Source organism: Ranitomeya variabilis, chromosome 1, assembly GCF_051348905.1.
Source record: "Ranitomeya variabilis isolate aRanVar5 chromosome 1, aRanVar5.hap1, whole genome shotgun sequence".
Taxonomy (NCBI): Eukaryota; Metazoa; Chordata; class Amphibia; order Anura; family Dendrobatidae; genus Ranitomeya; species Ranitomeya variabilis.
The window spans coordinates 504,380,608-504,402,626 of record NC_135232.1 but is presented as its reverse complement, the minus strand read 5'-3'; the positions used below and the strand labels follow the sequence as shown (position 1 = coordinate 504,402,626).

General features: G+C 44.8%; 1 protein-coding gene across 1 annotated transcript in view; it reads right to left on the bottom strand.

Annotated features, from left to right (window-relative positions):
• Positions 1-21,463, bottom strand: part of TMEM161A (transmembrane protein 161A) — a 28,443-nt gene extending 6,980 nt beyond the window's left edge. Inside the window, exons 1-7 of the mRNA XM_077252602.1 lie at positions 20,953-21,463; positions 14,536-14,639; positions 8,314-8,394; positions 7,778-7,875; positions 4,506-4,662; positions 4,258-4,409; positions 1,607-1,667 (exon numbers count right to left, since the gene is read on the bottom strand). Of these exons, the coding sequence (XP_077108717.1) occupies positions 1,607-1,667; positions 4,258-4,409; positions 4,506-4,662; positions 7,778-7,875; positions 8,314-8,394; positions 14,536-14,639; positions 20,953-20,955 (656 nt within the window). The 5' untranslated portion in view covers positions 20,956-21,463. The remainder of the gene's footprint in view (positions 1-1,606; positions 1,668-4,257; positions 4,410-4,505; positions 4,663-7,777; positions 7,876-8,313; positions 8,395-14,535; positions 14,640-20,952) is intronic.
• Between the last annotated feature and the right edge of the window lie 556 nt (positions 21,464-22,019).

Below are 22,019 nucleotides of genomic sequence, written 5' to 3'. Positions count from 1 at the left end.
AACATTTCACAGGATATTTTTGTTCAACCCCTTTAATTAAACCTGAAAGTCTACACTGCAATTGCATCTCAGTGGTTTCATTTAAAAAAAAATAAAAAAATAATGGCCTGCAGAACCCAAATCACAAAGATTGTCACTGTCCAAATATTTCTGGGCCTAACTGTATGTTGCACCTTTAGGCTATATTCACATGCAGCATTTTTTGCTGCGTTTTCTCTGCAGGCAGAACCTGCTCTCTTGGCAGTAAATACGAGATGTTCAAAAAGCACATTTTGCTGTGTTTTGCTGCTCTGGGGATATGGATTACAGGTGTGCTTTGTCTACAGTACAGGTTTAATACATTTAGTCTTATTCACCAAAAGCGTTTGTTGCATTTTTTTTTAGTGTTTATTTTCTTACTTACTAATTGCTTTCTATGGTGAAAAAAATGTTGCAAAAACGCTGAAAGAATTGAGATGCTCCAAATTTGAAAAATGATGCAATTCTCAAATTCCGTAAGGGAAGAAAATAAAAAACAAGCGTGCGCATGAGATTTCTGAAATCTCATAGCTTTTGCTGGTACTGTAACAAGCAACTTTTAATTTGCAGAAAAAAACACTGCATACCAACATAGCCCTAACCTGCATGACACATGTACCGTCTATCAATACAAACTACCACAAGTGTACTATCATAATGAATTAAATTGGGTTTATCATAAACAGATGTCCAAAAATAAGAAACCATATGTTTAGATTATACAGTAAGTGCAGGATTAAAGCGAACCTGTCAGCAGGTTTTTTGCAATGTAATCTGAGAGCAGCATGATCTGGAGGCAGAAAGCTCGATTCCAGTGATCTGACACTTTGTTCACCGCTACATCTATAGCAGTCCAGAAAGTTGCACTCTGTAGTGCTAAAGCATGTAAATATGTAATATATGAAATATGAATAGCATTACTGCTCTAGATAAGAAGAAAAGAATGGAGACACGTAGCACGTAATTTGGCCAATTCATGCATGTCCAGCAGCCAACAACAAGGTGGTCTCCGATTTGCTGGGAACCTACGTGTCTCTTAGGCTGAAGCCTGAATTTCTGGTTGGTAGGATCCTGCTGCAATTATAGCCACCACACGCTGAGTGCTCGGTCAGAGAGCCAATATAGAAATAGCAAAAGACTGACTGGCACTTCCAAATCAAAAAACTGGTGTGCACAGGTGCGCATGAAGAGTAGCCACCTCTATATACAACAAACAAATAAAGATGTATATATAGATGTTGCAGTGGTCAGAAAGCTGAGCTGCATATAACCCCTCCCACACCACTGATTAGCAGTTTTCTGTGTACACTGAATTGTCAGCTACAAATCAGTGGTGGGGGCGGGGTTATGCAGATTAGCCTGACTGGTCTGCACATGAGACCTAGTCCTCTAGTGTTAATCTCCTGCTGATAAAACACTGCTTGTATTGAAACTACAGCACACAGCCTAATAAATGTCACATTTTTGGAATCAGGCTCTCTGCCCCATACATCATGCTGCTCTCAGATTAAATAGCAAAAACTTGCAACATTTGCCAAGATTACAGCAAGTTAAGTACATTGATAAAAAATTCTAAGAGGCAACTTACGATAACTGCCAGCCTTGCTGTTTAAGTAAAATTTCCAGATTGTGACATATATTATCTATACCTGCAATAAAAAATAGCTCTATTATATATGAGAGACATAGAAAAACTATGAGAATTGAGAAGAGATCACATACAGGTCCTTCTCAAAAAATTAGCATATAGTGTTAAATTTCATTATTTACCATAATGTAATGATTACAATTAAACTTTCATATATTATAGATTCATTATCCACCAACTGAAATTTGTCAGGTCTTTTATTGTTTTAATACTGATGATTTTGGCATACAACTCCTGATAACCCAAAAAACCTGTCTCAATAAATTAGCATATCAAGAAAAGGTTCTCTAAACGACCTATTACCCTAATCTTCTGAATCAACTAATTAACTCTAAACACATGCAAAAGATACCTGAGGCTTTTAAAAACTCCCTGCCTGGTTCATTACTCAAAACCCCCATCATGGGTAAGACTAGCGACCTGACAGATGTCAAGAAGGCCATCATTGACACCCTCAAGCAAGAGGGTAAGACGCAGAAAGAAATTTCTCAACAAATAGGCTGTTCCCAGAGTGCTGTATCAAGGCACCTCAATGGTAAGTCTGTTGGAAGGAAACAATGTGGCAGAAAACGCTGTACAACGAGAAGAGGTGACCGGACCCTGAGGAAGATTGTGGAGAAGGACCGATTCCAGACCTTGGGGAACCTGAGGAAGCAGTGGACTGAGTCTGGTGTGGAAACATCCAGAGCCACCGTGCACAGGCGTGTGCAGGAAATGGGCTACAGGTGCCGCATTCCCCAGGTAAAGCCACTTTTGAACCATAAACAGCGGCAGAATCGGCTGACCTGGGCTACAGAGAAGCAGCACTGGACTGTTGCTAAGTGGTCCCAAGTACTTTTTTCTGATGAAAGCAAATTTTGCATGTCATTCGGAAATCAAGGTGCCAGAGTCTGGAGGAAGACTGGGGAGAAGGAAATGCCAAAATGCCTGAAGTCCAGTGTCAAGTACCCACAGTCAGTGATGGTGTGGGGTGCCATCTCAGCTGCTGGTGTTGGTCCACTGTGTTTCATCAAGGGCAGGGTCAATGCAGCTAGCTATCAGGAGATTTTGGAGCACTTCATGCTTCCATCGGCTGAAATGCTTTATGGAGATGAAGATTTCATTTTTCAGCACGACCTGGCACCTGCTCACAGTGCCAAAACCACTGGTAAATGGTTTACTGACCATGGTATTACTGTGCTCAATTGGCCTGCCAACTCTCCTGACCTGAACCCCATAGAGAATCTGTGGGATATTGTGAAGAGAAAGTTGAGAGACGCAAGACCCAACACTCTGGATGAGCTTAAGGCCGCTATTGAAGCATCCTGGGCCTCCATAACATCTCAGCAGTGTCACAGGCTGATTGCCTCCATGCCACGCCGCATTGAAGCAGTCATTTCTGCCAAAGGATTCCCGACCAAGTATTGAGTGCATAACTGAACATTATTATTTGATGGTTTTTTTGTTTGGTATTAAAAAACACTTTTATTTGATTGGTCGGGTGAAATATGCTAATTTATTGAGACAGGTTTTTTGGGTTATCAGGAGTTGTATGCCAAAATCATCAGTATTAAAACAATAAAAGACCTGACAAATTTCAGTTGGTGGATAATGAATCTATAATATATGAAAGTTTAATTGTAATCATTACATTATGGTAAATAATGAAATTTAACACTATATGCTAATTTTTTGAGAAGGACCTGTAGAACCATAACCATAACCAAACAGGCAATTTTCCATTTTTACGCTCTTGTTTTTTCCTCCCCATAACTTTTTTATTTTTCTGTCCATACAACTACATGAGGGCTTGTATTTTGCGGGACGAGTTGTACTTTTTAATGACATCATTCATTTCACCATGCGATGCACTGGGAAACAGGTAAAAAAATTCCCAAAGAAAAAAACAACGCAATTCAACAACTGATTTGGGGCTTTGTTTCTACAGCATTAGTTATGCGGTAAAAATAACCTGCCAATATGATTCTACAGTGATTATGGCGATACAAGAATTACATACATTTAAAAAAAAAAAAAAGGAAATTAAAAGAAAAAAAAAAAGTTGCATGTGCTTTTGTCATTTTCCAAGATCTGTAACGGTTTCAGTTTTTAGTCGATAGAGCTGTGTGAGGGCTTGTTGTTTGCAAAGTCGAACAGACATTTTATTGATAGTTTTTGGGTAGATACAACTTTTTAAATGCTACTTATTGCATTTTTAGTGGTGTTGTGGTGGTAGAAATACTGCAATTCTGGAGTTTACATTTTTTTTCCCCACAGTATTGCTGTGTACAGCAAAAATCATGGTCACCTATGAAATCTAGGTGCAAAAAGTAGGAGCCCAATCTATAGGAATATACATAGGAAGAACTTGGCACTCAAATAGTGAATTTCAAGGGGATTTATTTGGGAGTTGCACTCCACAGTGACAACATAACGTTTCGGTCGTTGCATAGACCTTCCTTGGAGGCACGGATTGCCATGCTGTCATGGCAACCCATCGTCGCCCTGCGACTGCTCCTGAGCCCACATCAAAATTATGGGGCGTACAGGTACTTCCAAAGTCAGTAAAAGGTTAAAAATGGGACAGAAGAGATTGGAGGTAATGTGAATACCTGGTTCCAGTCCAAACTCTAAATACTCTTCTCTTACAACCATCACTATCATGGCGATGAGCATAAAGAAGAAGGCGAAGGTCAAGCAGACCGAGCGCTCTCCTCCCTCTTCTGAGCGGAAGTAGTGCTTCATCATGGTAAACAGAACTTTACTGGAGGATTTGGGGTAAGGAATAACCAACATATGCTGCTCTTAGAATCCAAGATCCCAGTTACCACATCCCCTTACATGAGGCCTTAAAGGATACATAGCAAAAATGACAGTCAGCAGACACCACAAAACACCAATATTGATTTCATTCTGGGCATTCACTAGGCAGTAGTATCCTTCAGTCAACAGGTAGATGATAGTTGAGTACAATGAAAAGTCTATAAACCACTGGTACTCCAGGAAATATCGAAGCACTGCAAAATGAAGGAAAAAAATAGAATTAAGTGCTATTACTAGAAAGAGATTACATACTCAGAGACTGAACAAAAAGTAGGAAAGTGTCACCTACAATACAATAGAGTGTGAGCTACAAAAAGTAGGTGGACTTCACCGTGGCTAGAAAGAACCCATCAATGACACAGTGCCCATGGCTGACAGCAAGGCCATAGTTAGCTAGGTATAGTTGTAATCTGAGACATCTATAGAAATAAGGCTATCTTCACTTATTTAGTATTTGGTCAGTATTTTACCCCAGGAGTGGGTGATAAGTGCAGAAGTGGTGCATATGTTTCTATTATACTTTTCCTCTGATTGTTCCACTCCTGGTTTTAGCTTACATATACTGAGGTAAAATACTGACCAAATACTGAACATGTGAACGAGGTCTAAGGATGATGGCATACGAAGCATAACAACAAAATCAATATATCACCTCATTATGTGGCTGCCTTCCAATGTAAACAGCTTGATATAAGAAAATAGACTAAATTTAGATATTTGACCATTTAAGAGTATAATTAGCCTTTTATTAAGAGCAGTTATGATGTGGGCCATTATAGGAAGAAGCAGTAGCCATATGCCTTATACTGAAGCCTAACCATAAGTTGGCACATCTGGTATGGCACCCAAAGACACGCCTTTATCCCATCAGACATTGTGGTGGATATGCCAAACTAAAAGGCTATTCGAAGACACTGCCAGCCACTCGAATCCCAATTTTGACCCAAACAATCTACAAGCTCTGGAAACATCCCGCATTGTAGCATACACTGTGCTCCTTTGAACAATTAATAATGGCCTGCAATTTCCCCTGCATTGCGTCACTCAATATCTTCAGTGTAAGCATGCCTTTGTTAGCCAGTTTTCAGACCTTATGCTGCCAAGATCACATTACCCCAATGATATGCATTTATTGGGTCCAAGGCTCTCATGATATATCCACCTATGCCAGGCAAATCTGCCAGCATGTTTTCTTCCAGTAGGAAGTCCTTATACCCTTATTAGTTTAACTGTACACCTCATACTAGTAATATCAAGCACCAATAAATTTGCACAATCTGGCTAGAATATCATACCCAAAGTCCCATAGTGGTCACATTGACTTCAATCACCCATTCTTCAAATGCAGAGGCACAAGTACCCTGGGAATCTTAAACCTACATCCTGAGATGTGGTCACTGGGACGTCACAATTTATACACAAATAATAATATACTGAGACACTCTTCATGACCAGAAAGTTGATTACCTTAAAGGGGTTGTCCAAGTTTATCACAAAAACCTGCAGTCACTATTTCACTGCAGGCCTTGCATGTCTAGTTGGAATGTGGCCAGTCGTACACATATTGATGACCGCCCTGTTGCGCCAGTAGCAGTGGAGAATCCGCACAGTGCATGCTGTGAGGATACACAAGTGTACAGTGACAGAGTGACTGCAGACTTCGTCATAAACCCTTTAAAGCAATGGACTTTAGAACAACTGCCTCTTAGGGTGAGAACAAGTCATGAATATAGGTTGGCAATCTAAATGTTTGGAAGTATAGGCCCAAATTCATCATTGCCCTTATTTTTTGTCCATTTTTGTGCCTTTTTTTTCTGCACCCAATTCATTCTATTTGCACCTTTTTTTGAGGTCTATTTTATATGTGCTCGCCCGTTTGTTTTCTTTATGCTTTGTGGGCGGAGTCTAGCAATTCCAGAGGTTTTAACTCCATGCATCAATTGTGACTTTTTTAAAATTTGCTGCAACTTCACTTCAGTCGCCCCTGGAGTATGCCAGTATTTTGATGCCAAAAGTCACAAAAAGAGTTTAGGACAGGAAAGAAGCCAATTAATGACTCTGCGGCAAATTCTTGAATCACACTGGTCATTTTGATGAATTTGGCACCAAAAATACCAACGAATACATACATACATACTAAGACAAGAAAGGAAAGTGACTTATGACGTCCATCTAGTCTCACATTATACTCGCCTTCCATGACAAGCTGGAAGGCGATTCTTTATTGTGTATACTGCAGTGATATACACTCACCGGCCACTTTATTAGGTACACCTGTCCAACTTCTTGTTAACACTTAATTTCTAATCAGCCAATCACATGGCGGCAACTCAGTGCATTTAGGCATGTAGACATGGTCAAGACAATCTCCTGCAGTTCAAACCGAGCATCAGTATGGGGAAGAAAGGTGATTTGAGTGCCTTTGAACGTGGCATGGTTGTTGGTGCCAGAAGGGCTGGTCTGAGTATTTCAGAAACTGCTGATCTACTGGGATTTTCACGCACAACCATCTCTAGGGTTTTTACAGAGAATGGTCCGAAAAAGAAAAAAAATCCAGTGAGCGGCAGTTCTGTGGGCGGAAATGCCTTGTTGATGCCAGAGGTCAGAGGAGAATGGGCAGACTGGTTCGAGCTGATAGAAAGGCAACAGTGACTCAAATCGCCACCCGTTACAACCAAGGTAGGCCTAAGAGCATCTCTGAACGCACAGTGCGTCGAACTTTGAGGCAGATGGGCTACAGCAGCAGAAGACCACACCGGGTACCACTCCTTTCAGCTAAGAACAGGAAACTGAGGCTACAATTTGTACAAGCTCATCGAAATTGGACAGTAGAAGATTGGAAAAACGTTGCTTGGTCTGATGAGTCTCGATTTCTGCTGCGACATTCGGATGGTAGGGTCAGAATTTGGCGTAAACAACATGAAAGCATGGATCCATCCTGCCTTGTATGGAGCATCTTTGGGATGTGCAGCCGACAAATCTGCGGCAACTGTGTGATGCCATCATGTCAATATGGACCAAAATCTCTGAGGAATGCTTCCAGCACCTTGTTGAATCTATGCCACGAAGAATTGAGGCAGTTCTGAAGGCAAAAGGGGGGTCCAACCCGTTACTAGCATGGTGTACCTAATAAAGTGGCCGGTGAGTGTACATGTGATCATTACTGTGTATTAAACATGATTCATACAGTCCCCTCTGATGAAATACTATGTATCACAAGCCGCACAAAGTGATCGGATTTATTTTGCATGTAAAAGGAAGTTTTTATAGTTTTATTTTACCTTTACCCAATAAAATAAAATAAATTACCAAGAGCATCAACCGTCGTGATTGGTGTGACCTCCAAATGAAGGTCAATGTCTCTTGGGACTGTAAGTGGTTTTTCATCTGTGGTTCCATTCATTCTCCTACAAAAATAGAGGTTAACTAAAATGTAAAAAAAAAAATGCAAGCTGAAAGTTTAATATCTCACTAAATCTGACACATGCACAGTATTACACTTTTCTTCTATTAGATAGATAGAGTCTAAAAGCTCTGTTAGCCATTGCAAAAACCCATGAATCCGTAATTCCAGATGGTCAGCCATAAGTATTTAATGTGTAGTGACATCTACAGGATACTGCAGATCAGTTACTCGCTTAAATAGTAGTTGAGCTACAATTCTCACCAGAAGCCAGTATGGATTAAATAGCGTTCACCATTTACATGCAGCTCCTAGAGCGAAGAATAGTTGAAAAGTCGGGATATCAGGTGTAAGACATTCATTGAGGTGATACTGATGACCTACCCATATGACAACCCTTTTATGGATCCTTGCTGTAGATTATATTTATTTGTGATCTTACCGCTCTTTTTTGGCTTTGGGCTTTAGTTTTCCAGAGAGTGCTCTTAATTCGTTCTCTGTTGGATGCTTGTAGCGGAATAAGCTGATAAGGAAAAAAAAAAATGAACATATGTGAAGTTCAATAGTGAAAGTGGCTATGCAAGCTATATGAAGCCATATGGTAGCTTTATCAAACTTGTGGCCCATATAAGCATTGCGTAGATCCTAGAACTTCTCAGGCAGTGATTGTATTACTACATATACATTAAAAAGGTTCTCCAAGAATGTAATAAAATGGCCATCGTCATGTAATTCAAATGGCAACACTTTCTAGTCATGTGTCAGGATGGGCTGTAGTCTTAAGAAATATAGATACAGAGACTTGCGTCTAAGCTGACAGATGAGCTGCATAGTACACATAACCATATCAGACATGCTGGAGAAGTGAGAGATAAGAGAAGAAATAAATGATGTCAACAGCAGACTAAGAATTGACAACTGAGGAGGGAGGAAAAAAGCCAGATTACCCACCGGTAATGCTCTTAGTGAGTCCAAGACAGCACCCCACTGGAGAGAGGGATCCGCCCCGCAGGAACAGGAAACCTACCGAGAAATAAAAGGGGGCGGTCCGCCTCTCCTCCTCAGTTTTGATTTCAGAGTACCCGGAGGACCGCCAGTATTAGGCAAATATCATTCATTTCATTTTTCAAACTTATTTGCTTATGATTAAAATAATTTTTACTCAATAGTATGTACTATATTAATCTAGGGAGGGATGTAAGAGGGTGCTGTCGTGGACTCACTAAAAGAGCATTACCGGTGAGTAATCCGGCTTTTTACTCTTCGCCACGACAGCACCCCACTGGAGATCTTTCAGAGACCATCACCTAGGGGGGGGGGGGGGCAACCGTGCTGAGGACAGTCCTGCCAAAGTCTAGGTCAGAAGTTGACGATAGGTCAAGCCTATAGTGATTATAGAAGGTAGAGGGATTTGACCAAGTTGCGGCCTTACATATAGTCTCAATCGGGACCTCTCCCCTTTCTGCCCAGGAGGATGCCATAGCTCTGGTAGAGTGCGCTGTTATGCCTTCCGGAGGGTTTTCTTTCCTCGCGGAATAAGCCAGTCTGATAGACTCTCTGATCCACCAGGATAAGGTGCTTTTTGTTACTCCATGACCCTTCTTGTGACCCTGGAAGGATATAAACAGAGCCCTACACTGTCGCCAGCTGCTGGTCCTTTCAATGTATTTTAACACTATTCTTTTAACATCTAGAGTGTGGTACTTCTGTTCTTCAGGAGTAGAGGGATTACTGAAGAAAGTGGGCAAAATTATTTCCTGAGACCTATGGAATTTCTTTGCTACTTTGGGAAGGTAGGAAGGGTCTGGTTTAAGGATCAATTTATCCTGAAAGGTTAACAGGAAAGGTGGATCTACAGAGAGAGCTTGGATGTCACTGATTCTTCTTGCCGAAGTCAGTGCTACCAATAGGGCCATTTTTAGTGATAGGCATTTAATGGGTATTGAGTCTATTGGTTCGAATGGAGAGTCTGTTAGGGCTTGTAAAACTAAATTTAGATCCCAGGGTGGAATTCTAGGTATGTTAACTGGGTTTATCCGTTCGCAGGCTGTGATAAATCGGCATGCCCATCTATCTCCCGCAATGTTATGGCCATAGAGGGCTCCTAGTGCTGAAACATGAACCTTTAAGGTGTTTACAGATAAACCTAGTTCTCTCCCTTTTTGAAGAAATTCCAGGATAGACTGTATCGGAATTTCTGACGTGTTTGAAGATGTATGGAATTGTAGGAATTTTTTCCATATTCTTGCATAGATTCTTGTAGTGGAAGGTTTTCTACTTTGGAGGAGTGTGTCAATCAATCCCTCCGAGAACCCCATTGATTTTAGCATCTGCCTCTCAAATTCCAGGCCGTCAGATGGAGATTGTCCACCTGAGGGTGGAAAAACGGACCCTGGAAGAGAAGGTTGGGTGTTGAGGGGAGGACCCAAGGCTCTGAGACCGACATGGTTTGTAGCCACGAGAACCATGGTCTCTTGGGCCAGAATGGAGCTATCAGTATCACTTTTCCTCCTTCTCTGATTTTGCGTATGACTTGGGGTAGTAATATGATCGGGGGAAAAGCGTACGCCAGACTGAACTGCCAAGGGGCTTGGAGAGCGTCCAGAATGTCCGGATGATCCGCTGGAGATAAGGAGGCAAACCTCCGGACTTTTCTGTTTCTTCTTGTGGCGAAGAGATCTATTTGAGGACGGCCCCATAGGGATATTATGTCCAGAAAAATCTGCTGGTTTAGGCACTACTCCCCTTGTCTCAAGGTGTGTCGACTTAAGAAGTCTGCCTGCTGATTGTTTTCTCCTCTAATGTGCAGCGCAGTAAGGGATGTTAGGTGACTTTCTGCTAGATTCAAGATTTCTGTAGCAGAAGACAGCAGAGTCTCTGATCGCGTGCCTCCTTGCCTGTTTAGATACGCCACTGTGGTGTTGTCGGAAAGGATTCTGACGTCTTTCCCCTGAAGCTGTGGGAGGAAATGGTATAAGGCGTATTTTACTGCATTTAGTTCTTTAACGTTAGAGGAGCTGCAGCTTTCCTCCATGTTCCATAACCCTTGGCAAAAATCATTCCCCATATGAGCGCCCCATCCATGAGGACTGGCGTCAGTGGTTATGGTATGAGATGGCGTTATTACCCATGGAACACCACTCATCAAATGATTTGAATCTAGCCACCACGCTAAGGAAGATAAAACCTCCTGAGATAAGGTTATTTTTGCATTTAGGTGACCAAATAACCGTCTATCTTCTTGTAAAATCTGATGTTGTAGTGTTCGAGTATGGTATTGAGCCCATTTTACTGCAGGTATACAAGAGATAAGAGACCCTAGTAACGACATAGCTTGTCTTAGGGATATACGTGGATTATTTATCGCGGCTAGGACTTTGTGTCTGATCAGTAGTATCTTTACCTGAGGCAGAAGACACTTTTGAGATATGGAGTCTAGATGGAACCCCAAGAATGCCTGACGGGAAAGCGGAGTGAGTCTGGATTTGTTGGTAAAGATGATCCACCCAAGTCCTGTAGAGAGGAAATTGCGTGAGCTAAACGATCAGTACATTGAGTAACTGAATTTCCTATTACCAAAAAGTCATCCAGATAGGGCACAATTAAAGTTTCCTTGAAGGTAGGCCATCACCTCTAGCATTATCTTGGTGAAGATCCTCGGCGCTGTTGAAAGGCCGAAGGGCAAGGCCGCATACTGGAAATGGCGAATCTCGTTGTTGATTAATACCGCCACCCTGAGGAATTTTTGGTATCTGTCATGAATAGGGAGATGACAGTAAGCATCTTTTAGATCAATGCCCCCCATCATACAGTTTGGAAAGAGGAGTTTTATAGTGGACCTAATGGATTCCATCTTAAATGTATAGTTTTCAATAAATGAATTGAGTTTTTTAAGGTTTATGATTGTCCTGAAAGAACCGTCGGGCTTGGAAATTAGGAATAAGGGAGAGTAGAATCCCCTACCTTCCTGTCCCACCGGAACTTGGACTAAAACCCGTTTTGATAATAGGGTTTGAATTTCAAGCTCTAGAGCCTGTTGTTGTATAGGCGAGCTGAGGGATGTTATAATATATGACTCGTGGGGAACACGAGAGAATTTTAGTTTAATTCCATCTCGGATGATATTTAAAACCCACGAGCTAGATGTTATTTTTTCCCATTGAGTGGTGAAAAACTTCAGTCTGCCCCCAACTGGTATATCCTCAGTATTTGTTGTCTTTTGGGGGGTTGGGTCTTCTAAACATGGTACCTCTCTGCTTGTCGTCTTTAGCGGTCCATGTTGTAGACCTATCCGTTTGCCTCCTTTTGCCAAACGGTCTCCTTTTAAAGACTCTCCTGTAAAAGGGAATAGATGAATCAGGAAAGGCTTTCTTCCTGTCCTTTGCCTTTTTGAGTATCTCGTCCAAGGTTTTACCAAAGAGGTACTCACCCTCACATGGGATTGCGCATATTTTCGATTTAGATTGCGCGTCCCCTTTCCAGCTTTTCATCCATAGCGCTCGTCTTGCGTTATTCACAAGGCCTGCAGATCTTGCTGCCAAACGGAGTGAGTCGGCGGAAGCGTCTGCCATAAAGGCCGCTGCTCCTCGTATTAAGGGGATGGCCGCCCGTAGTTTTTCTCTTGAACTTTTATTTTTAATTTGCTGGTCTAACTGATCAATCCAGATGATCATTGACCGGGCAGCGCAAGTGCTGGCTACTGCAGGTTTGAATATTCCTGTAGCCGCTTCCCAAGAACGTTTAAGGGATGATTCAGCCTTACGATCCAAAGGATCGACCAGTAGTCCCACATCCTCCACAGGTAGAGTGGATTGCTTAGAGGTAGAGGCTACAGCTGCGTCGACCTTAGGGACTTTGGTCCATGTAAGAAGCTCCTCGTCACTAAACGGATATTTTCGTTTTGACGCTGAGGGTAGAAAGCTTCTCTGATCCTGCTTCTCCCACTCTCTTTTAATTAATGCTTTCACTGCTGGTATAACTGGAAAACATCTCCTCTTTCTCTCTGCCAAACCCGCGAACATTATGTCCTGCGTGGTTTGCGCACCCTTAGTCTCCTCACACCCCATGGTATTTCGAATTGACTTTACCAAGTTGTCCACACTGTCTAAGGGAAAACATGAGCGTCCCTCGATCTCTGATGAGGATGATGATAATGAACATGATGACAGGGAGGCGTCTGACAGTACAGGTTGGTCACTGTCGGAGTCTGACACAAGTGTCGGTGTTTTGGACTTAGTACTACGTGGTTTGTCCTGGGCCATATTTTTTAGTTCCTCCCTAATAATGGCCCGTAAGTCCGTAATGGACACTGTTGCTCCCTGTGTTGTTTCCTTAAAACAGTCCTTGCAAAGTTTTTTGGGGTATGAGTCTGGAAGGGGCTGGCTACACAAGGCACATTCTTTATGCTTCGCTTTTTGTCGCTTTTTGGACTAAGCGTAATAAGTAGAGAGAGAAAGAGAAAAGAGAGAAGTAGGGAGACAACGTCAGCTTAATAGGCAGAGTTCATAACTCACCCAGTGAAGCAAATAATACCGAATCAGAAGGCCGAGATCCTGTTCTGGATCCGTCGCTTTTAGGAGCGGTCTCTGAGGATCCTCTGGCATGATCTTTGGCGGGGGGTACTGGATCTCCAGCTGTGGGGTCCATGGCACCTGGGGATGACATCTCTGCATCGCCATATTACCGTTCATGTGCAGTTTAAATAGTGCGCCCATTTTTTTTTTTTGCAGTGCGCATGCAGAGATCGGCGCTGGCTCCCCCGCCCTAGATCCGGCCTAGGCGCCCAGGAAGTCCACCATCCATTTCCGGGGTAGCCTGTATTGCGGCGGTCGGCGCATGTGCGGTCCGGGATTTCCGCATCGGACCGCAATAGGAGTGTAGCCGCTCTCTTACCTCTCCAGCCGGCTTCCTCATACTGCCGTACCACCACCGCAGATGATGCCAGGCGGCCTTCCCCGGACACGGCCGTCTGCATGCTCCACCAGACGAGGAGGGAGCCGTCTAACGGAACTCCCCCGACGCTGCTTCTGAGCCGCAGCCCCTGCCGTTCTCATGGATACCGCGCAGGCGGCATGCTAGCCCAGGTATGCCGTGTAGTCCTGTCGTTCCTGTACGTTCCCGCAGGAACAGGAAACCTAAACTGAGGAGAGGTGGACCGCCCCCTTTTATTTCTCTGTAGGTTTCCTGTTCCTGCAGGGCGGATCCCTCTCTCCAGTGGGGTGCTGTCGTGGCGAAGAGTAAAAAATCCTTTGTGCAGTCACACACTTCTACAGCAGCTCTGGTATGTGTATGCTTACTATAGAGCTCCTCTGACAGTTGAGATACATGTCTTGGGCACTGCGTTTCTTTAGATTGGAGCTCATCCTGACATGTGACCGAGACCTGCCATTTAAATTACATTAAGGGTAATTTTATTACATTCTTGCAGAACCTGTTCAAATGGAAATATACTCGGGATTACAAAAAAAGAAGAGAACTTGGGTATTCTGGTTACTAATAAACTAAGCAGTAGTACTCAATGTCAAGCAGCAGCTGCAAAAACAAAAAAGATATTAAGAGTATATAAAAAGAGAACTTTACATCCCAGTGTACTATTACACCTCTATAATACATCTCTGCCAGGAAATGCTCAGAAATGAACCTTATTATTTCTCAATAAACTCACCTGCCATTGCATAGAAGCCATCGTGCAAGGGAATAGTGAGGGGACACCCTGTACATGACACTGGCCACCAGTAAGGTGACGATCATTTGTATCCCCATTACAGCCTGGACAGAATGAGAACAAATACAGTGATTATGGATTAATCACAGGTAGAACAATAATATACACATTATTGTACACTACATGTTACAAACGATTTGTCCTATATGTTTGGACTGAACTGTACAACTCTTTGCAGTATAGCACTTTACTTCCTGCAGACAGGCTGACATCCTGTACAGTAATCCTACCTTCCATTACCGCCTGCATTCATCCTCCAGGCTCTGGATACATCCTGTACAGTAATCCTACCCTCCATTACCGCCTCCATTCATCCTCCAGGCTCTGGATACATCCTGTACAGTAATCCTACCTTCCATTACCACCTCCATTCATCCTCCAGACTCTGGATACATCCTGTACAGTAATCCTACCTTCCATTACCGCCTCCATTCATCCTCCAGACTCTGGATACATCCTGTACAGTAATCCTACCTTCCATTACCGCCTCCATTCATCCTCCAGACTCTGGATACATCCTGTACAGTAATCCTACCTTCCATTACCGCCTCCATTCATCCTCCAGGCTCTGGATACATCCTGTACAGTAATCCTACCTTCCATTACCACCTCCATTCATCCTCCAGGCTCTGGATTCATCCTGTACAGTAATTTTACCTTCCATTACCGCCTCCATTCATCCTCCCGCCTCAGGATACATCCTATACAGTAATCCTACCTTCCATTACCGCCTCCATTCATCCTCCAGGCTCTGGATACAACCTGTACAGTAATCCTACCTTCCATCACCACCTGCATTCATCCTCCAGGCTCTGGATACATCCTGTACAGTAATCCTACCTTCCATTACCGCCTCCATTCATCCTCCAGGCTCTGGATACATCCTATACAGTAATCCTACCTTCCATTACCGCCTCCATTCATCCTCCAGGCTCTGGATACATCCTGTACAGTAATCCTACCTTCCATTACCGCCTGCATTCATCCTCCCGCCTCAGGATACATCCTATACAGTAATCCTACCTTCCATTACCGCCTCCATTCATCCTCCAGGCTCTGGATACATCCTGTACAGTAATCCTACCTTCCATTACCGCCTCCATTCATCCTCCAGGCTCTGGATACATCCTGTACAGTAATCCTACCTTCCATCACCGCCTCCATTCATCCTCCAGACTCTGGATACATCCTGTACAGTAATCCTACCTTCCATTACCGCCTCCATTCATCCTCCAGGCTCTGGATACATCCTGTACAGTAATCCTACCTTCCATTACCGCCTCCATTCATCCTCCAGGCTCTGGATTCATCCTGTACAGTAATTCTACCTTCCATTACCGCCTCCATTCATCCTCCCGCCTCAGGATACATCCTATACAGTAATCCTACCTTCCATTACCGCCTCCATTCATCCTCCAGGCTCTGGATACAACCTGTACAGTAATCCTACCTTCCATCACCACCTGCATTCATCCTCCAGGCTCTGGATACATCCTGTACAGTAATCCTACCTTCCATTACCGCCTCCATTCATCCTCCAGGCTCTGGATACATCCTATACAGTAATCCTACCTTCCATTACCGCCTCCATTCATCCTCCAGGCTCTGGATACATCCTGTACAGTAATCCTACCTTCCATTACCGCCTGCATTCATCCTCCCGCCTCAGGATACATCCTATACAGTAATCCTACCTTCCATTACCGCCTCCATTCATCCTCCAGGCTCTGGATACATCCTGTACAGTAATCCTACCTTCCATTACCGCCTCCATTCATCCTCCAGGCTCTGGATACATCCTGTACAGTAATCCTACCTTCCATCACCGCCTCCATTCATCCTCCAGGCTCTGGATACATCCTGTACAGTAATCCTACCTTCCATTACCGCCTCCATTCATCCTCCAGGCTCTGGATACATCCTGTACAGTAATCCTACCTTCCATTACTGCCTCCATTCATCCTCCAGGCTCTGGATACATTCTGTACAGTAATCCTACCTTCCATTACCGCCTGCATTCATCCTCCCGCCTCAGGATACATCCTATACAGTAATCCTACCTTCCATTACCGCCTCCATTCATCCTCCAGGCTCTGGATACATCCTGTACAGTAATCCTACCTTCCATTACCGCCTCCATTCATCCTCCAGGCTCTGGATACATCCTGTACAGTAATCCTACCTTCCATCACCGCCTCCATTCATCCTCCAGGCTCTGGATACATCCTGTACAGTAATCCTACCTTCCATTACCGCCTCCATTCATCCTCCAGGCTCTGGATACATCCTGTACAGTAATCCTACCTTCCATTACCGCCTCCTTTCATCCTCCAGACTCTGGATACATCCTGTACAGTAATCCTACCTTCCATTACCGCCTCCATTCATCCTCCCGCCTCAGGATACATCCTATACAGTAATCCTACCTTCCATTACCGCCTCCATTCATCCTCCAGGCTCTGGATACATCCTGTACAGTAATCCTACCTTCCATTACCGCCTCCATTCATCCTCCAGGCTCTGGATACATCCTGTACAGTAATCCTACCTTCCATTACCGCCTCCATTCATCCTCCAGGCTCTGGATACATCCTGTACAGTAATCCTACCTTCCATTACCGCCTCCATTCATCCTCCGGGCTCTGGATACATCCTGTACAGTAATCCTACCTTCCATCACCGCCTCCATTCATCCTCCAGGCTCTGGATACATCCTGTACAGTAATCCTACCTTCCATTACTGCCTCCATTCATCCTCCAGGCTCTGGATACATCCTGTACAGTAATCCTACCTTCCATTACCGCCTCCATTCATCCTCCAGGCTCTGGATTCATCCTGTACAGTAATCCTACCTTCCATTACCGCCTCCATTCATCCTCCAGGCTCTGGATACATCCTATACAGTAATCCTACGTTCCATCACCGCCTCCATTCATCCTCCCGCCTCTGGATACATCCTGTACAGTAATCCTACCTTCCATCACTGCCTCCATTCATCCTCCAGGCTCTGGATACATCCTGTACAGTAATCCTACCTTCCATTACCGCCTCCATTCATCCTCCCGCCTCAGGATACATCCTATACAGTAATCCTACCTTCCATCACCGCCTCCATTCATCCTCCAGGCTCTGGATACAACCTGTACAGTAATCCTACCTTCCATCACCGCCTCCATTCATCCTCCAGGCTCTGGATACAACCTGTACAGTAATCCTACCTTCCATCACCACCTGCATTCATCCTCCAGGCTCTGGATACATCCTGTACAGTAATCCTACCTTCCATTGCCGCCTCCATTCATCCTCCAGGCTCTGGATACATCCTGTACAGTAATCCTACCTTCCATCACCACCTGCATTCATCCTCCAGGCTCTGGATACATCCTGTACAGTAATCCTACCTTCCATTGCCGCCTCCATTCATCCTCCAGGCTCTGGATACATCCTGTACAGTAATCCTACCTTCCATTGCCGCCTCCATTCATCCTCCAGGCTCTGGATACATCCTGTACAGTAATCCTACCTTCCATCACCACTTGCATTCATCCTCCAGGCTCTGGATACATCCTGTACAGTAATCCTACCTTCCATTGCCGCCTCCATTCATCCTCCAGGCTCTGGATACATCCTGTACAGTAATCCTACCTTCCATTACCGCCTCCATTCATCCTCCAGGCTCTGGATTCATCCTGTACAGTAATCCTACCTTCCATTACCGCCTCCATTCATCCTCCAGGCTCTGGATACATCCTATACAGTAATCCTACGTTCCATCACCGCCTCCATTCATCCTCCCGCCTCTGGATACATCCTGTACAGTAATCCTACCTTCCATCACTGCCTCCATTCATCCTCCAGGCTCTGGATACATCCTGTACAGTAATCCTACCTTCCATTACCGCCTCCATTCATCCTCCCGCCTCAGGATACATCCTATACAGTAATCCTACCTTCCATCACCGCCTCCATTCATCCTCCAGGCTCTGGATACAACCTGTACAGTAATCCTACCTTCCATCACCGCCTCCATTCATCCTCCAGGCTCTGGATACAACCTGTACAGTAATCCTACCTTCCATCACCACCTGCATTCATCCTCCAGGCTCTGGATACATCCTGTACAGTAATCCTACCTTCCATTGCCGCCTCCATTCATCCTCCAGGCTCTGGATACATCCTGTACAGTAATCCTACCTTCCATCACCACCTGCATTCATCCTCCAGGCTCTGGATACATCCTGTACAGTAATCCTACCTTCCATTGCCGCCTCCATTCATCCTCCAGGCTCTGGATACATCCTGTACAGTAATCCTACCTTCCATTGCCGCCTCCATTCATCCTCCAGGCTCTGGATACATCCTGTACAGTAATCCTACCTTCCATCACCACTTGCATTCATCCTCCAGGCTCTGGATACATCCTGTACAGTAATCCTACCTTCCATTGCCGCCTCCATTCATCCTCCAGGCTCTGGATACATCCTGTACAGTAATCCTACCTTCCATTACCGCCTCCATTCATCCTCCAGGCTCTGGATACATCCTGTACAGTAATCCTACCTTCCATCGCCGCCTCCATTCATCCTCCAGGCTCTGGATACATCCTGTACAGTAATCCTACCTTCCATCACCGCCTCCATTCATCCTCCAGGCTCTGGATACATCCTGTACAGTAATCCTACCTTCCATTACCGCCTCCATTCATCCTCCCGCCTCAGGATACATCCTATACAGTAATCCTACCTTCCATCACCGCCTCCATTCATCCTCCCGCCTCAGGATACATCCTGTACAGTAATCCTACCTTCCATTGCCGCCTCCATTCATCCTCCAGGCTCTGGATACATCCTGTACAGTAATCCTACCTTCCATCACCACTTGCATTCATCCTCCAGGCTCTGGATACATCCTGTACAGTAATCCTACCTTCCATCACCGCCTCCATTCATCCTCCAGGCTCTGGATACATCCTGTACAGTAATCCTACCTTCCATTACCGCCTCCATTCATCCTCCAGGCTCTGGATACATCCTGTACAGTAATCCTACCTTCCATCGCCGCCTCCATTCATCCTCCAGGCTCTGGATACATCCTGTACAGTAATCCTACCTTCCATTACCGCCTCCATTCATCCTCCAGGCTCTGGATACATCCTGTACAGTAATCCTACCTTCCATCGCCGCCTCCATTCATCCTCCAGGCTCTGGATACATCCTGTACAGTAATCCTACCTTCCATCACCGCCTCCATTCATCCTCCAGGCTCTGGATACATCCTGTACAGTAATCCTACTTTCCATTACCGCCTCCATTCATCCTCCAGGCTCTGGATACATCCTGTACAGTAATCCTACCTTCCATCACCGCCTCCATTCATCCTCCAGGCTCTGGATACATCCTGTACAGTAATCCTACTTTCCATTACCGCCTCCATTCATCCTCCAGGCTCTGGATACATCCTGTACAGTAATCCTACCTTCCATCGCCGCCTCCATTCATCCTCCAGGCTCTGGATACATCCTGTACAGTAATCCTACCTTCCATTACCGCCTCCATTCATCCTCCAGGCTCTGGATACATCCTGTACAGTAATCCTACCTTCCATCGCCGCCTCCATTCATCCTCCAGGCTCTGGATACATCCTGTACAGTAATCCTACCTTCCATCACCGCCTCCATTCATCCTCCAGGCTCTGGATACATCCTGTACAGTAATCCTACTTTCCATTACCGCCTCCATTCATCCTCCAGGCTCTGGATACATCCTGTACAGTAATCCTACCTTCCATTACCGCCTCCATTCATCCTCCAGGCTCTGGATACATCCTGTACAGTAATCCTACCTTCCATTACCGCCTCCATTCATCCTCCGGGCTCTGGATACATCCTGTACAGTAATCCTACCTTCCATCACCGCCTCCATTCATCCTCCAGGCTCTGGATACATCCTGTACAGTAATCCTACTTTCCATTACCGCCTCCAGGCTCTGGATACATCCTGTACAGTAATCCTACTTTCCATTACCGCCTCCATTCATCCTCCAGGCTCTGGATACATCCTGTACAGTAATCCTACCTTCCATCACCGCCTCCATTCATCCTCCAGGCTCTGGATACATGTTTTGCACAAGTTAGCAAATGAAAGCAGGGAACTGATTGGTTGTTTTGGCCACTTCCATCACTTTACTGCACTGACACAATGAGTAAGTGAAGTATGACTGTCTAATCCTAATCCCCTGATAAACTTCTAGCACTACTTTAGAATCTAAGCCGATAATCAGTTCCATGCTACGAGCACTTCAGTAAACTCTTTACATCTCATGAAGAAACGCGTGACATTAACCCGATCCGCCCTTACCATGCTGAAGTTCGTGCTCCAATTCTGGCCCGAAGAGTAATTCACATTTCCCTTGCCATGTGATGACAGAACAGCTGCAGGAAGGGCAGTGCGCTGTCCCTTTAAGGAAGTTAAAACCAGTCTCAGCTTGTAAACCAATCAAAACACCAGCGCGCTTTGATCGACAGCGGAAACACCAATAGGTTGTGTAAGTTCCGAAGGAGTGGGCGGTGCTTTGTTAATTATATTCTATCAGTGTATCCGGGTACTGCAGGGTCGTGCGCAGTGCACGGCATGTTGGGAGTTGTAGTTCCTCCGTCTCCTGGGAGAGCAGCTGCAAGTGATAAGTCAGTAAGGACGCGCGGCGTAGGAAGACATGAGGACTGACAGCTGCCTGCAGTGTCGCCCAGGAGGAGACTGTGACAGATCTCATGTCACTCCACAGGGTGCTGCTGTTACACGGGGACGCTGGGGCTGGCTCGCCAGGTCTCTCCGGTGGCCGCTGTTTCCGGGCCTGTCTGTGCACCACCTCATACATACAATGTGACCATAGGGCCATGTGCAGACGGTGATTAGCCCCGCTCTTCATTATGAGGCTGGGGCCTTCTCCCATCAGTCTATATATATAATTGTCTAAGGTCCGCTTCCGTCTGTCTGCTATATACATACATGCATATTCTAGAATACCCAATGCGTTAGAATCGGGCCACCATCTAGTAGCGAAATACTGATGGATTTATTTCGGAGCCATTTTTAGCTGCCACGATAACCCTCCTCCCCTCTAAAATCATGTGGCTGGGCTGAAGGAGCCTCTTCCCTCTGACCCGCAGCTTAGATGCTGTGGTTTAGACTGATTATTGGATTAAAGGGGGTTAAACTTTAGTCATCTGCGATAATTTGGGTGCTGTCAGTTGCAGCTGGAGCTTGGCTGCCGTCGTCAGTTTATAGTGAGCAGCATTCCTCCATTATGACACATACAGCTATCCTCCTGTGGGAAATAAGGGTTAATAGCTTCCCACCACTGATTAGCTTGCGGTAACTCCACCACAAGATCTGCATGCGATACACCTGGAGTTGCCCCTGACTTG